Raw genomic sequence first — 15315 nt, forward strand, 5'->3', positions numbered from 1 at the left:
TTCTTTCTAATTCAATAAATCGGAACACGGTCAATTTACTATATTGAACAATTAACTAAACATTACGTTTTAAATATTCAATATCTTTAGGAGAGAGTAAATATTTCAGATCAAAATTAAATAAGCTCATGAAAACAAATCCAACGTACATGATATAACTTAACGACCACGACCTAGATTCATAATATTCGGAAATTACAGGAACAGCTGACGGGGTAAATCTATTCTTTTTTATAATTCTCAACGCCTTCTCATTTTAAATTGAGAACATATTATACTTCTCCTAACACTTTACAATAAGTACCCTTTAACAATATCAATTTGTGGAATTTATTATTTATAATTTAACATGTTTTGTATGATAGCATAAACATAAATTTCCGATTGAATAAAAACGATAAAACAGAAAAACTTTTCTGGACATGATTCTGTACTAATGTTTACACTTTTAAGTGTGTTTGCTTTTATTTAAATACTTTTCTAAATCGGTCATACAAGTTAACCAACTTCATGATGTTAACTACAGCTTTCTTGATAAATGAATGATAAACATCATTTAGTGAAAAAGTTTTACAATACCTAGTTACTTATGTTGTACAAAAATAATGTGTGAGATATTTTATCTCACTTTCAGTAGAAATGATTGGTTTGTAGTATAAGGTCATTGCAGTGAGTTTTATCGGCATTTAAATTGAATTACACCGAACTACTGATTCTAAGTCTTCAACAGTATATCTGGATAGAAACATGTTATTTGTTAGGACAGTATGAAGTGCTATCATTTCAGTTATCTTTTGTTTGTGATTAATTTTGTAAGAATCACACATGGTGGGTGGGAACTTCAAGAAGGAAGGTATGAAATTTAAGCTATAAAACAACATGATATCAAAACTTGCATTTTATTTGATGAATTAACATGATATACAATTCATCATTAATTGCTTATCTTAAATGTTATAGTAATTTTTGTGATACATTTCGGTATGAATGTTATATAAAATGACCAAAATAGTGTCAAAACAGGTACACATGTATCCAAAAATTATCTGCACAAAATCATTTAAGTACAATAAATCTTTCGTTTCAAAATGCATTTCGACATTAGTAGAAAAAACGTGATTTCTTTTAGTTTGACTTACATTAAACGTTTTGTTTAACGATTTGTAGTTTAATTGCTTTGTTTCAATTCATGTTAGAAAAAGGAAAGTAAATAAAAGCAATTCTAAATTGAATTTGACTGAATAAAGACGTATAAGTACATGTAAAACAATTTATACACGAAATTATTTGTGTCAGTGTGAATACTTACATATAATATAGCTTTTGTTTAGTCTTTGTTTTCGTCTTGCTATTTTTTTACGTTGTTTTGTCATTCTTACAGGTATTTTTATTTTTATTTTGACTTGCTTGTTTCACATGCCCAGTATGAATTATCATTGATATGGTTATATTTATAAATTTACTGTTTACAAACTTTTGAATTTTTGAAAAACTAAGGCTCTTCTACTTCATGCATAGATTACCTTAGCTGTATTTGGCAAAACTTTTAGGAATTTTGGTCCTCAATGCTCTTCAACTTCGTACTTTATTTGGCCTTTTAACTTTTTTGGATTCGAGCGTCACTGATGAGTCTTTTGAAGACGAAACGTACGTCTGGCGTATATACAAAATTTAGTCCTGGTATCTTTGATGAGTTTATTTATTAACAACATTTTCAAGTCTGCTTTAATTATTATAGGACAAATGTTATGAAAAGAGAATGGTATGTTTCAGAAAAATATCACAAAAAATGCCATTTTTGGAAATGGGGACGCTGTACAAGATATAGGTATGTTATCATAGATTCGTTAAAAAATTATTCCACCTTCATACACCATTCTAATAACAAAACCTGAGCTCAGACCTTCTTTTTTTTACTAAATATTCTTTAAATAGAATGCTGCAAATTAAACCATATGCAGTCCACGATTAAAATTGGAGAACAATAAACACTCAAGCTTATTATTATTTAGATATGCACAGATATCTCCTTTGACAAAAGTAATGTGTACAGGTTACTAGTATATCCTTTACTAAAAAAATCAGAATCAGGATTAGCAGCAGTGTAGTGTTTCATGGATGTCATTCGGTACATCGAGAAGAATGATCATGAAATGATCTTGTAACAACCGTCATTCTGTATCAAAAGAACTTCTCTTATCATTTGAAAAAGTTGAACCATGTTAAGGAAATAACATACTGTTAAAGTATGAAAAATACATAAACTCAAAATAAAGTGCAAAGATACACGACAACCTCGTAGCTGAGTTTAATAAATATGCAACACATGGACACCAAACAATCAAATAGGTAAACGGGAAAGTCCCTAATCATATATATGGCTAAATAAAAAGCTCAAACATATCAAACAAATGAACAACAACTGTCATATTCCTGACTTGGTACAGCTATTTTCTTATGTAGATAGGAGCTAAATTAAATAGATTGAAACTAACAAAAACTTGATGATTTTATCAGACATTCATACAACGCCCACCAGTAAATATAATTTACTTATGAAAAAACCTTGCAGTAAAAATTATTTTTATGTCTACCTGTGCAAATTTCAAACGCGCAATTTTACACCAGTAATGAAAACCTTCTTTCATTTATGGGTAGACTTTACATAGTTAAATTCAGCCGTATAAGAAAAGCAAAATGAGAATGTTAAATTCGATGTATGCCTTTTTGTGCTTCTTTGTTACATTTGTTGTTTATGTAGTGATATTAAGATGATAACACAATATTGACTGTTGTACCCCTATTTTTGACATTTTTACTCTTTGAGTATGTTTGTTTTGTTCATGCATCGTTGACAATGTAATGGAATTTGATGCGACTGTCATACAAGTGAGAGGTTTAGCTAGCTATAAAACCAGGTTCAATCCGCCATTTTCTACATTAGAAAATGCCTGTACCAAGTCAGGAATATGACAGTTGTTATCCATTCGTTTGATGTGTTTGGACTCTTGATTTTGCCTTTTGATTTTTGATTTTCCTTTTTGAATTTTCCTCGGAGTTCAGTATTTTTGTGTTTTTACTTTTTGCGAGACAAAACAGCCATTCAACAAACGCATGAATGGTCATTTAAGTGACTACAAATGCAAGCCTGGCCTTCCCGTAGGTCGTCATTTGAAATAGCCTGGGCACGCACAAGCTTACCTAAAAAAAACATCATTTTCATAGACCACAACCAGGCTTAGTAAAGGGCTGACAGACTTGCTCGGGAATGGTTTTGGAAAAGAAAGTTAAGGACAGTTTCCCCAAGCGGGTATAAATGGGGACAAAACACAGGATGAGTCACTAATTTTCCCTACTATCACTAGTTTCCGGTAACGCAGGCTTCCGTATTGGACTCTTAGAGTTTAAGGAATTTATTCCTCCTCCCAAACATTAATATTGCAAACGTTAAGCAGCCTTTTGCTATTAGTTAAACGATTAAATTATTATTTCAGTTTGACTAATACATGTCAAGATACGATTCATTTTACATTTTACTGATAAAGGATGTTATATATATTTCTCATTTTAATGATGGTTATTAAGGCTCTGCACCTTTAGTTGGGGCTTATTGACTCAATGATTTGCCAAATTTTGATATCAAACAATCACACTACGATAAAAAAAAATTATATATTGAGGATAAAGGTTTTCCCATCTTGACTACCTGTGAGGGTCTTGCATGGTTTTTTTAATCAAAATCAAAACACTCGTACACGCAACACCATACATGTATTTATGGAAAAAAGGCAAATCGGATAAAACTCTCTCATAGCACAAAATTTACATTTATCAAATTGAAAGACAAAAGATATCCCAAGGGACAAAATTAATCCTACGGGAAAGAAAAAAATCATAATGGAGAATAAATATCCTTTAGGACAAATTATATCCCTTAGGAAAAATAAAATATCCTATAGGACAAATTATATCCCTTAGGAAAAATAAAATATCCTATAGGACAAATTATATCCCTTAGGAAAATAAAATATCCTAAGGGAGAAAAAATATCCCATAGGACATATTAAATCCCTTGGGAGAAATAATTAATCCTAAGGGACATTTTTTATTGAAAATAGTCTTCCATTATATTCCTATAGGATAAATTATATCCTATAGGATTTCAGATATTTTTAAAAAATCCTATAGGAATTTTAATCCTGTAGGATATTAATTTTATCCCATAGGATATTTTATCTCCTATAGGATATTTTTATCCTAAGGGATTTAAATATCCCACAGGATATTAAAAATATCCTGTAGGATTATGACTTTATCCTACAGGATTTCTAAATATCCTGTAGGATTTTGAAAAATCCTAAGGGAAATAAAAAAATCCTATGGGATATTGACACTAATTTCACTCGTACTGCCGAACGGGGCGAGACATATCATTTTTTTTTTAAATTGCTTTACCTATGGGTATAGGTATATTATTGCCAAGTTTGATAATTCTACTTCAAAAAAAAAATGTGGTTCCAATTTGCACTTACGAGAAGTGCAAATTAATCCGAGAACATGTTTATACGAATTTCTATCATTTTTTCATGATTTTATGATTATTTTTCTTCCATCTATGAAAAAATAACATACAAAAAATTGCGGGTTATTTGAGTGTGCACCACATTTTTATTGTTATTTCGAATAGACAGAAAAATATTACAGTCATTTCTTATAATTTAATTCTAAATTCAATTTTAAACCGGAGTAAACCATGAAAAAACGTCACATGGCTTAATTCTGTCTATGCGCTGATAAACAAAACAATCTCAGCCAATCATAAGACGTGTTACATTCAAAATTAAATTATGTGAATTTGTTATATAATATACATGTATATTGTAGGGTACTGTATCATAATTTTATGATCCATCGCCCCGTACGATATATCGTTGGCTATTATTAGTATATACTTGACACAGTATAATACCAAATTTTATAGTAATAATAAGAAACTAAAAAGATCAATTTAAATTAACCTAATAATCAAGAAGCAATCACGTTGGCGCTGTCGTGGTGAATGACCGAACATAATGTGGGAGGAGTGGAGGATGTGGTGAAAATATATTAACGAATTCCCTATCAAGCAGCATTGGTATTTTTATCTAAAAATATATAGCTGCTTCTGTATCGATCTTTGATAAAGAAAGTTTTAATAAGACCCAACTGACTGAAAATGATATATACATCCGAAGAAAGAAAACTAGTGTATGTTTCTATTTAAAATTTAAAAAAAATATATATGTCCTGTAGTTTATATTTAATATTGCCTGCGCAGAAGAAGAAGCATCATATATTGGAACTATTTATAAATATATGTTGTTGTCTTGCTATACGATGAAATGTTGTTTTAGAAATAAAAGAGAGAAAGTAATCTAGTACAACATTGAATGTTAGATATTGAAATAAGTGAAATCATTTTTCCCGAGTTCACTGGTAAAATGCTTTAATTTCAGGGCAAAGTATCAATATAATCTATACTGCAAAACTGGTTGGTTAAATGACTATTGGCAGACCGGATGCATTTATGGTATGATTATCTAGATGTTTAAATATATTATATTGAAATCTGTAATATATAGCGAAGTTACAATATAGTGTTTAACTGAAATATGTAAGCACCATCCTAGGTCTTTATCTGCAGGACATATCATACATTAACACGCAAAGAGATATAGATGATATGTCCTGCAGATCAAGGCCTAGGATGGTGCTTACATATTTCTGGTTGTTTTGCGTTTTGCGTTTATTGTGTTCAAATATTTGATTTTAATGTTTCTATCATATTCTTTTCGGATAACTGTTTTATTCATGAAGTCATTATGGATCATTTTGACTATACATTGTATATACTTTCAAAACAGAACAAAAACATATAATGTGTTTCTTATTGTGTGCATTCCTATTTCTTTTCACTTACTTCCTTTTCCTGTGTTTACATTTATTATATAAATGTAAGGAGCAATTATCGTCAAACTGAGGTATCAGCTTGTACATAACCAATACCACGAGAATTTATATGTATACTATATAGCAATGAAGCCAAAATGTTGTGTGTGCTATGTTCAGATATATATCGAAAAAAAGCCCATAGCAGACTAGTTTCAAAACAACAAAAACTATTTTCTAAACCTCGAACAAGAACATTTTAAAAATTTTGTATTAAATGTAACAAATCAGATAACATTTGTATTGCCTATCAACCAACTGTGTAAATACTAGTTCTAAAATTGTAACTACCGTCCCTGTACCGGTACCTAAGTCATCAGAATATAAAACGACCACACCGAACGCATTAGATACACTTCCAATCGTGACTGCAGGTAAAACACCAAGAAAGGTTGCATCTATATCGCAACAAACGGTTCATTTGATACAAAGCCAAAAAAATGTGTCTGTAACACAATGTGTTCTAGAACCCACTGATGTAAGATGTTATCCGGTTGATATCGACGATGATACTTTAAAAACCGAGACAGGGATATATAGATACATCCTGATTTGGTAAAACAACATCTCATTTAAAGGCGTCCGATAGGATTTGGAATTTTTACAATAAAACATACACGATCTTGATTCCAAAATCACAAGAAGGAAAAGCACAAGACACTAAACAACAAAACAAAACGGTTGAGAGACAGTATGATAAACACTATGCATAAACTAAACACTGAGAAAAACGAATGTCCAAATATACCACTAGTCACTTTTAAGAAAAAAATTTATCATTGGCGACTGCTCCTGGTGGATAAAAAGGGTTCTTCTTCCAAAAATATTGTTCCCTGTTGGTTACTGAATTTTGCACAATATTGCGAGTTTTGCCTCTACAACGAAGTTAAACTGAAATTACACCACTGGTGTCAATAATTTACTTGTGGAAATCCTAAAATCGTATGCACAACGTCCGTTTGCAGATGATTATCCTTCCAGAGCACATGTGTCGCCAGTTTTAGTTTAGATTCGTGTTACTCAGTTATGTAGTGATGTTTCAGCTGTCCGTTGTTTTTCTTATCGTTCCTATTGTTTGCCCTGTCATTTATTGTCTTTCTTTTTTTTGTCTATTGTGTCTTTTTTCTATCATAAAATTGAGATTGGAAATGGGGAATGTGTCAAAGTGACAACAACCCGACCATAGAACAGACAACAGTAGAGGGTCACCAACAATCTATCATACCATTGTTTTGAATATAATAACACACTTTGCGCTTTCATTCTCTAAATATTGAGTCATGAATTTTAAAAGCTGTAGTAATACAATGAACCTTTAATTTAAACGTACAAGATTACACAGACAATCCAGAATCGACCAATAACAAACGTTGTTTTGAACTTTTGACGTCAAAACAATTTTCCATAATGCAATCATTGCGTATAAACAGTCAGGGGCATTACTTAAACAAGTACATTTTTTTAGTTACTTACAAAATGTGTATAGGTAATTTTTGTTTTAAAAAATTAAAAAAAATTACTCAATAGAGTAATTTTAAATTTCAAGATAAGCATGGACTAAATGTAGTTTTCATACATTTTTACAGCTTTTTATATCATAAAATGAAGAATTTATCAGATTTAAGAGGAGTATAGAGATAAAGGGTTACTTTAAAAAATAGTGACAAAAATGTTACTTGAATAAGTTATTTTATACATCTTTGAAAAAATTAGTAATAACACTTATTTAAGGGACATATGTAATTGTTTTGGGTTACAAATTATAAATAACTTTAAATCTTAATTAATTCACAAGTTTATATCTATTTATATCTGTCTACCTTCAAGAATATTGAGGAAAATGATGTTTTGATAGTCCTAAGAGACCAATCTTTGACCTAAAAGCGTCGATATGAAAGATAAGTGCGTCGGAAAGGCAATTAGTGTTTCAGAAAGATTAGATTTTATATTTCATGGGGAAAATAATCAGATGACAGTGAAAATTTGTGAAAGCTAGTAAAATCTGTATAGTTGGACACCAATAAAAATAATATTTAGAAAAATTACTTGTATAAGTAATATTTAAAATAGCCTCGTTTTCAACACTACTTGTATATGTAATTTTAATTGTTACTTGTTTAAGTAATGCCTCTGACTGATAAATGTGAAATACTAAACACTGTAAAATTAAGTTAAAAACGACAAGTTATACCAATTAAATAAAAAAGTATTGCATTTCAATTAAAAAATGTACCATTTAAATTAAAACATATTGCATTTAAATGAATAAATATAACAATTACATTTAAAAATATTGCATTTAAATGAAAAAATATATGCAATCTTTCTTGGAAGTAACATAACGAAACCATGATAAACTGAACCAAAGTATGACAAAATCACTGAACTAAAATGTAAACGCTTCGCAGTATGACGACGCGTTCTACCGTCGAATTTCCTAGTCATTTGACTTCAGATAGCATGCTGCCATACCGTTAACTAATGTATTGATATAGTGATTACTAACTACATATTCTAATTCATGTTTGTAGCCATATGTGATGGGAAGACAAAAAGTGCAGCTTGCAACAAGTACTACAGTAATGACATAATCAGGAGGCGTGATGGGAGTACAGAAAGATCTAGTGGTGGAAAATGCTCTCGACCAAATATATGTACTGGCTGTAACAATGGATTCTACTCTGATGGACCTTATTGCCGAAGTATATATACTACTCAAGTTGTATTGTAACTTTTTTTTTAATTTTTGTCTTCAAATAATTATTCCCCCACAACAAATGGGGGTATATAGTCTGTCTGTCCGGCTGTCCGTCCGTTCCACCTCCATTCCAGTGCATAATTTTGTTCCTCATAAACCAACTAAGAATGCGTGAAGCCATTGTTTATATAAAATATCAGAAACGACATCTAGAATATGGAATCCCTGTTGCAAACTTGTGAGACAAAATTGATAAAGATCTGCGCCATGATTTCTGATTGCAGGTGTAATACCACCATTGATTTTTCCCTATTAGTCTTTGTTAAATTGGCACTTTTAAAAAAATCGTACAGTATTTACCTTTATTTCAACCAAAGAAATACTTTGCATGTGTAAAGTTCAATCCTTTCCAGTGATACAGTGAAAATTTCACACTACATTTCATTGCATATAAGAAAGTAACCACCGCCGAGGGTAGACAACCCAATTTTTACACTGTTATTTACTGGTTACCTGCTTTGGTAACTATGTAACCTTAACGTTCCAAAATATTTTATAAGACCATCAAATAAAAAAAGAATGATGCTTTCAGACACCCAACATACATATTTACGACTCAGAAAAATTTAAGTGCATTGAAATGCAGGGTTAATTTTCTACAACTGTCAAATTCAAGGGAATATTTTTTTAGGCCTACTTTCGTATGCAACCGGATGTGACGTACCATGATTTGGTGGTATTACACCTAAAGAACACCTAAATGTCAAATAAACTTAATGCAATTTTTTCCCCTCCAATTGCAAGTTATTTCAAGCATGACTGTCAAGTTTTGTCTCAGTCAGAACTATAGTTTCAGAGAAAATCACTATAATGTAAGGCCATATCCTACGGCAATTTCAGTCCAATTTCTTTGAAAAATCCTAATTTCAGTGTAACATTATAAAATGCAGTGTTGACTAATATCTGATCATAAACTCATGATATATGCATTCAAACAATTAAATAGAATACAAAAGACAACTTTAAGATGATAAACAATTTTATTGCACCTTTTAGAGTTCATTTGAAGGTCTGTTTTGGTCTGTTTTGGTCCATTTTTCCTCCTTCCTTCCCTTTTCATCAAAACTTGATATCTTTTGTCTAAAAAATAAAACAAATGTGATTATTTTCCCACAAAAATGAAATAAATGTAATGTTAAATCAATAATTAAAGTGTTTTAGCTGAAAGAACTGTCTCTATAAATGTTAACAGTCTACACGGAAGTTTCTATAAGCCCTTATGTGTAACTTGAGTTTTTGGTCTGTTCCCCCAGTGTGAGAAATAACGGTTCCCTTTTAGTCAATCATTTATTGCTACTGGTATCAAAGTCTTTTTATTTACTCATAACAGTATATTTCTAATAGATTTACACAAAAAGTCCACTTTCTTGTATTTTACATTAGAAAATGGGGAGAAAGAGTAATAAAAAAATACCTCAAAATATTTTTAAAAAGGGTTATGTCCCTTGGAATGCTGGTACAAAAAATAATTGGTAAGAATTATAAAGTTTAAGTATGTGAGACTGGATTCTGATGTGTATAAATTCAGGACAAATAAGTGTTTAGATGAGCTATTGTCTGTGCAAAATGTAGACGACACAATGGCAAATTGTAAACTTTTGCGGCCAAAACAAAAAAAACATGATGATAGTTGATACATACTTTAATGCTGAAGTGTCATCTGCAGACCAATTCACATATAAGATTTTTCAACAGAATGCTCTTCAGAACATGGTTAACACTGAAATAAAAAATTCACATGTTGTATAAACAAAACAAAAACTGTAAGGGTAATTTAAAATTTAACATAGTAATCTAAATACAGCTTCGTCTGTCCACCCATTTGACTAAGAAAACACCCGTAAACCCCCATTTCAATGCAATTTTACCTCAAACGTACTTTCTGTGTCTAAATCCATTCCGAATAGTCCATGTTTACAATGTATGAACTGGTTTATTAATAACTTTTAAAAGTGAAAGTACAATAAGGTCACGAGTGCACATTTAGTTTCCCTAAATAGGTGTAATACCACCATTGATTTTTCCCTATTAGTCTTTGTTAAATTGGCACTTTTAAAAAAATCGTACAGTATTTACCTTTATTTCAACCAAAGAAATACTTTGCATGTGTAAAGTTCAATCCTTTCCAGTGATACAGTGAAAATTTCACACTACATTTCATTGCATATAAGAAAGTAACCACCGCCGAGGGTAGACAACCCAATTTTTACACTGTTATTTACTGGTTACCTGCTTTGGTAACTATGTAACCTTAACGTTCCAAAATATTTTATAAGACCATCAAATAAAAAAAGAATGATGCTTTCAGACACCCAACATACATATTTACGACTCAGAAAAATTTAAGTGCATTGAAATGCAGGGTTAATTTTCTACAACTGTCAAATTCAAGGGAATATTTTTTTAGGCCTACTTTCGTATGCAACCGGATGTGACGTACCATGATTTGGTGGTATTACACCTGCATGGTACGCCTTTCCCTTTTTATTCTTGTCTTTATATTTTCAATGAACTTATTTGAGCAACTAAATTTGCTGTGAGCACTGCTCAAATGGAAACCCTTCCCCCTCCCCCCCCCAAAAAAAAAGAAAGAAAACGCATGCACAGTTGTACCCGTTGAAACAATGAAACATTGAAACATGAAAACTGCCCAAAGTTTTTTTTTGAGTAATTGACCCAAAACTGGAACCCTCTCTCTTCTGTTTGACTAAAATCCTTTTACTCAAAATGTAAAATTAGAAGTTTTTAAAAATCCTAAAGTAACTTATGTCAATATAGGATTTCTGAGTTATCGTCAGAAAACTGGAAATCTGCTATTTGTATACTCACTAAGATCCAATAAATCGGAAACGTATAATAATATAAAAAGAAAATGCAATAAAGAATAATGAAATAGTTCAGCATTAAGTAATGAATAATGAATAATGAGATACTTTATATTTCAATAGTCAAGTTGAAAAGTGAATAATGAAATAAAAAAAAAATCGTTTTTGGACTGTGACACTATAATCCGTAATACGGAATTCATCATTTTGGTGTTATCTAACAAATTTTCAAAATTGATATCAGAACAATAGAATTCAAAGCATTCTTTGTTATCCTTATTTATTTATTTAGTTTCCGAGGCAAAACTAGCGGCTTTCCCTTTGTATTTTTAACAGAAATTTCTTTGTTTAATGTATGGATGATTGAGTTAAGTCTGCCAATTGATATTTTATCGTATGTTTTTCTTTGTTGTGATGTTATGCTATTGTTTCAGAAAAAGGGAGAAGGTTTGGATCCATTAAACGTTTAATCCCGCTGCAAATGTTTGCACCTGTCCTAAGTCAGGAATCGATGTACAGTAGTTGTCGTTTGTTTATGTAATATATACGTGTTTCTCGTTTCTCGTTTTGTCTATATAGATTAGACCGTTGGTTTTCCCGTTTGAATGGTTTTACACTAGTAATTTTGGGGCCCTTTATAGCTTGTTGTTCCGTGTGAGCCAAGGCTCCGTGTTGAAGGCCGTACTTTAACCTATAATGGTTTACTTTTTAAATTGTTATTTGTATGGAGAGTTGTCTCATTGGCACTCACACCACATCTTCCTATATCTATGATCTGAGTACCAAACATAAATATAAATTTTGAAATACTATACATTGTCTTTTTTAATTTTAACTGAATCTTTGCATAACTTCGTCCCTGATCAAAGAAACAACTTGTTGATTGTGCCATAATGATCATTAGAAGGATAAAAGAGGACCCAAATGCCAAAATACGCATGGAAATAAGGAAATATAAAAAAAAAAATGAAGATGGGGAACGATTGCCAATCAGACAACTCCCACAAGAAATAACCAATTTTGAATATTGGAATGGACTGCCGCGACCATTCAAATATTCAAATTACAGATAACCTAATAGATGTACGTCATTCAAAAGCTAACCATTAGTGGAACCAAAGGTATATAGTCAATATGTTCCGCTACGCATATTAGAGAATTAACGGAGGATGTAAATGTCGTAATACGCGTGAACATTAAAAAATAGTTTATTTTGAACAATGGAATATATATATTTATCATATACTTAGCATTAATATGATAGCTTTTGCATATGTGTAACGAACGGAAGTACACAAGCCATAATTTCCCACCCAGGCTGATAACCCATATCAGCCCGGTCTGATAACCCATATCAGGGGCGTCTCGTGCAAAAACCCATAACAGTGCTTCTCGTGCAAGTTACTTCCGGTGTTTCCGGTATCGGTTGTTTATTTTTTCCATTGTGACGTCAGATATTGATGACGACGTCAAAATTTACGGGAACAGTTTTGTGGGGATAGTTTAGTACTTACTAACAAATACCATTGGCAATTATGAATCATTTTATAGTACAACAAACATGGAGTAATAATGATCATGAAACTCTTCCAACTACTCAATGTTTCAAAATGCCTCTATAGGAAATGTTACCATAAAATGTACATATATGTATATGGAGGTAGTGATGCTGTTGGTTGCATTGACAGTTGTAGTATATTGGATTTATAACTTAACTTCTTTATAAAGTTTTTGACTGTTTTAGTTGTTGCATTTGTGGTTTTTTTTTTTTGCCTTACATAAAACTATTGTCGGAAGTATATGATAAAGCGATTAATACATGGCCTTTTCCATATCAGCCTGGGTATCATCCCTCGACCCATATCAGCGCCTCGACTCCGTCTCGGGCTGATATGGGGGTCTCTGGATGATACCCAGGCTGATATGGAAAAGGCCATGTATTAATCTCTCTCTATATATATATATATATATATAAGTGCCTATAAATAGCAGCACATGACATACAAATCTAAGGGAGTGTGGATTAATCAGTACAGAGATTAATTCAATTACACAAATAAAATTATAGATTGCCTAACAATGTAATTTTAACACACTATTTAGTATGTAAATATAAGAATGTTTAAAATATTTACAAAATGATGAAAATAAACGCAATATTTCGCTAGACCAACTAGCTTTATCAAGCGTGCATCTATCCAGGTGAAATAGGATGTAGATGATAAGAAACTTTTGCAGCTCAACGTCTGTGTTGCACTGAACTGCCTTCAAAATAAAAAAAAAAAAATTTGCAGCTCAATGTATATGACCTTTTGCATTTAGCTGCTTTGAAAATAAGAAAATTTTGCAGCTCAATGTACATGTTGCACTTGGATTTAGCTACCTTAAAAATACATAATTGGTAGTTGAAGTTAGCAACGTCCATTGGCCAATATTACGGGATAAAAAGGACGATGCTTTGTTTTAAATTATTCTTTCCTGTATCTTTTTTCGTCTTTTTCGTTAAGACCATCAGGTTCTAAAGTGTGGAGTTGGTGGATCCAAAAGTTTTCTCTTCTCCTTCTCGCCGTGGTGTCCCATTCGGTGTTGACTTCTATAATTTGGAAAGTGACATTATCAAAAGGATGTTTCGTTGAACGAAGATGTCTTGTGAGAGGACAGTTTTTGTTGGTTTTGTACGATGAACGATGGTTATTGAGCCGAATATTAAATTTGTCCATTGTTTCTCCCACATACTGAATGCCACAAGTGTCACATGTTAATATATAAATTGAGTTCTCCGTTTTACAGTTGGAATTAGAGTAGATGGTATAATTTTGTTTAGTAACGGAGCTGATGAAAGAACTGCTTGTATTGGCAGCTTTACAACACAAACAATTCCTTCGACCACATTGTTTGTAGCAACCGGGCGATGGATTAGGCTGCTTGGTTAATACAGATGTCACTAATTTGTCACGGATGTTTTTAGGTCTTCTGAAGGCCATGACTGGTGGTGAAGAAAATACTTTTTTTAGATTTAAATCATTTTCTATAATTTTCCAATGCTTCTGAACAATGGATGACACATTTTTTAAATCAGGATGGTAAGTGAGTACAAGGGGTGTTCTGTTAGCTGCTTTATTCTTATCTTTGTACTCAAGAAGTTCTTGGCGACTAATTTTGTTTGCTCTTTCGAAAGCGCTATCAATAATGTTGTTATTGTATCCTCGAACAACTAGATGTTTACGAAGTTGTCCAAGTCTAGCATTTTTCGTATTTTCAGTAGAGCATATTCTCTTGATTCGCAATGCCTGGCTGAATGGGATACCACGGGAGCAGTGTTTAGGATGGCAACTTTTAGGAGAAAGGAATTGATGTTTGTCCGTTTGTTTGGTATGAAGGTCCGTTATAATGGTTCCGTTCTTGATGTAACTCGTAGTATCGAGGAAGTTTATTTTCTCCATAGATGATTCATATGTAAATTTTATTGAATGGTGGAAAGAGTTGCAGTGTTCTAGAAATTCATTAAGATGTTCTTGTGAATCTGTCCATTTGAAATCAATATCGTCAATGAATCGGAACCATGATAAGGGCTGATATGGAGCACTAGCCAAGAGGCGTTTTTCAAGTTGGCCCATAAATATGTTGGCATATGACGGGGAAATTTTTGTGCCCATACTAGTACCGTCTATCTGGAGATAGTGTTTTTCATTGAAAGAGAAGTTGTTATTCTCCAGTACTAGTTTCAGAAGTGTAACAAGGCAC

General features: G+C 31.8%; 1 protein-coding gene and 1 long non-coding RNA gene across 2 annotated transcripts in view; one reads left to right on the plus strand and one right to left on the minus strand.

Annotated features, from left to right (window-relative positions):
• The first annotated feature begins 733 nt into the window (after positions 1-733).
• The window catches only part of LOC139482935 (uncharacterized), a 37926-nt gene continuing 23344 nt past the window's right edge, over positions 734-15315 (plus strand). Inside the window, exons 1-4 of the mRNA XM_071266963.1 lie at positions 734-853; positions 1739-1828; positions 5496-5569; positions 8520-8690. Of these exons, the coding sequence (XP_071123064.1) occupies positions 768-853; positions 1739-1828; positions 5496-5569; positions 8520-8690 (421 nt within the window). The 5' untranslated portion in view covers positions 734-767. The remainder of the gene's footprint in view (positions 854-1738; positions 1829-5495; positions 5570-8519; positions 8691-15315) is intronic.
• LOC139529865 (uncharacterized) lies at positions 9708-11204 on the minus strand. Its single transcript, XR_011665912.1, has 3 exons — positions 10823-11204; positions 10388-10466; positions 9708-9826 (listed from the first exon to the last, which is right to left on the minus strand). It is a non-coding gene; the product is annotated as an uncharacterized lncRNA (long non-coding RNA).

The sequence above is a fragment of the Mytilus edulis genome, chromosome 7 (genome assembly GCF_963676685.1).
Source record: "Mytilus edulis chromosome 7, xbMytEdul2.2, whole genome shotgun sequence".
NCBI classification, from domain to species: Eukaryota; Metazoa; Mollusca; class Bivalvia; order Mytilida; family Mytilidae; genus Mytilus; species Mytilus edulis.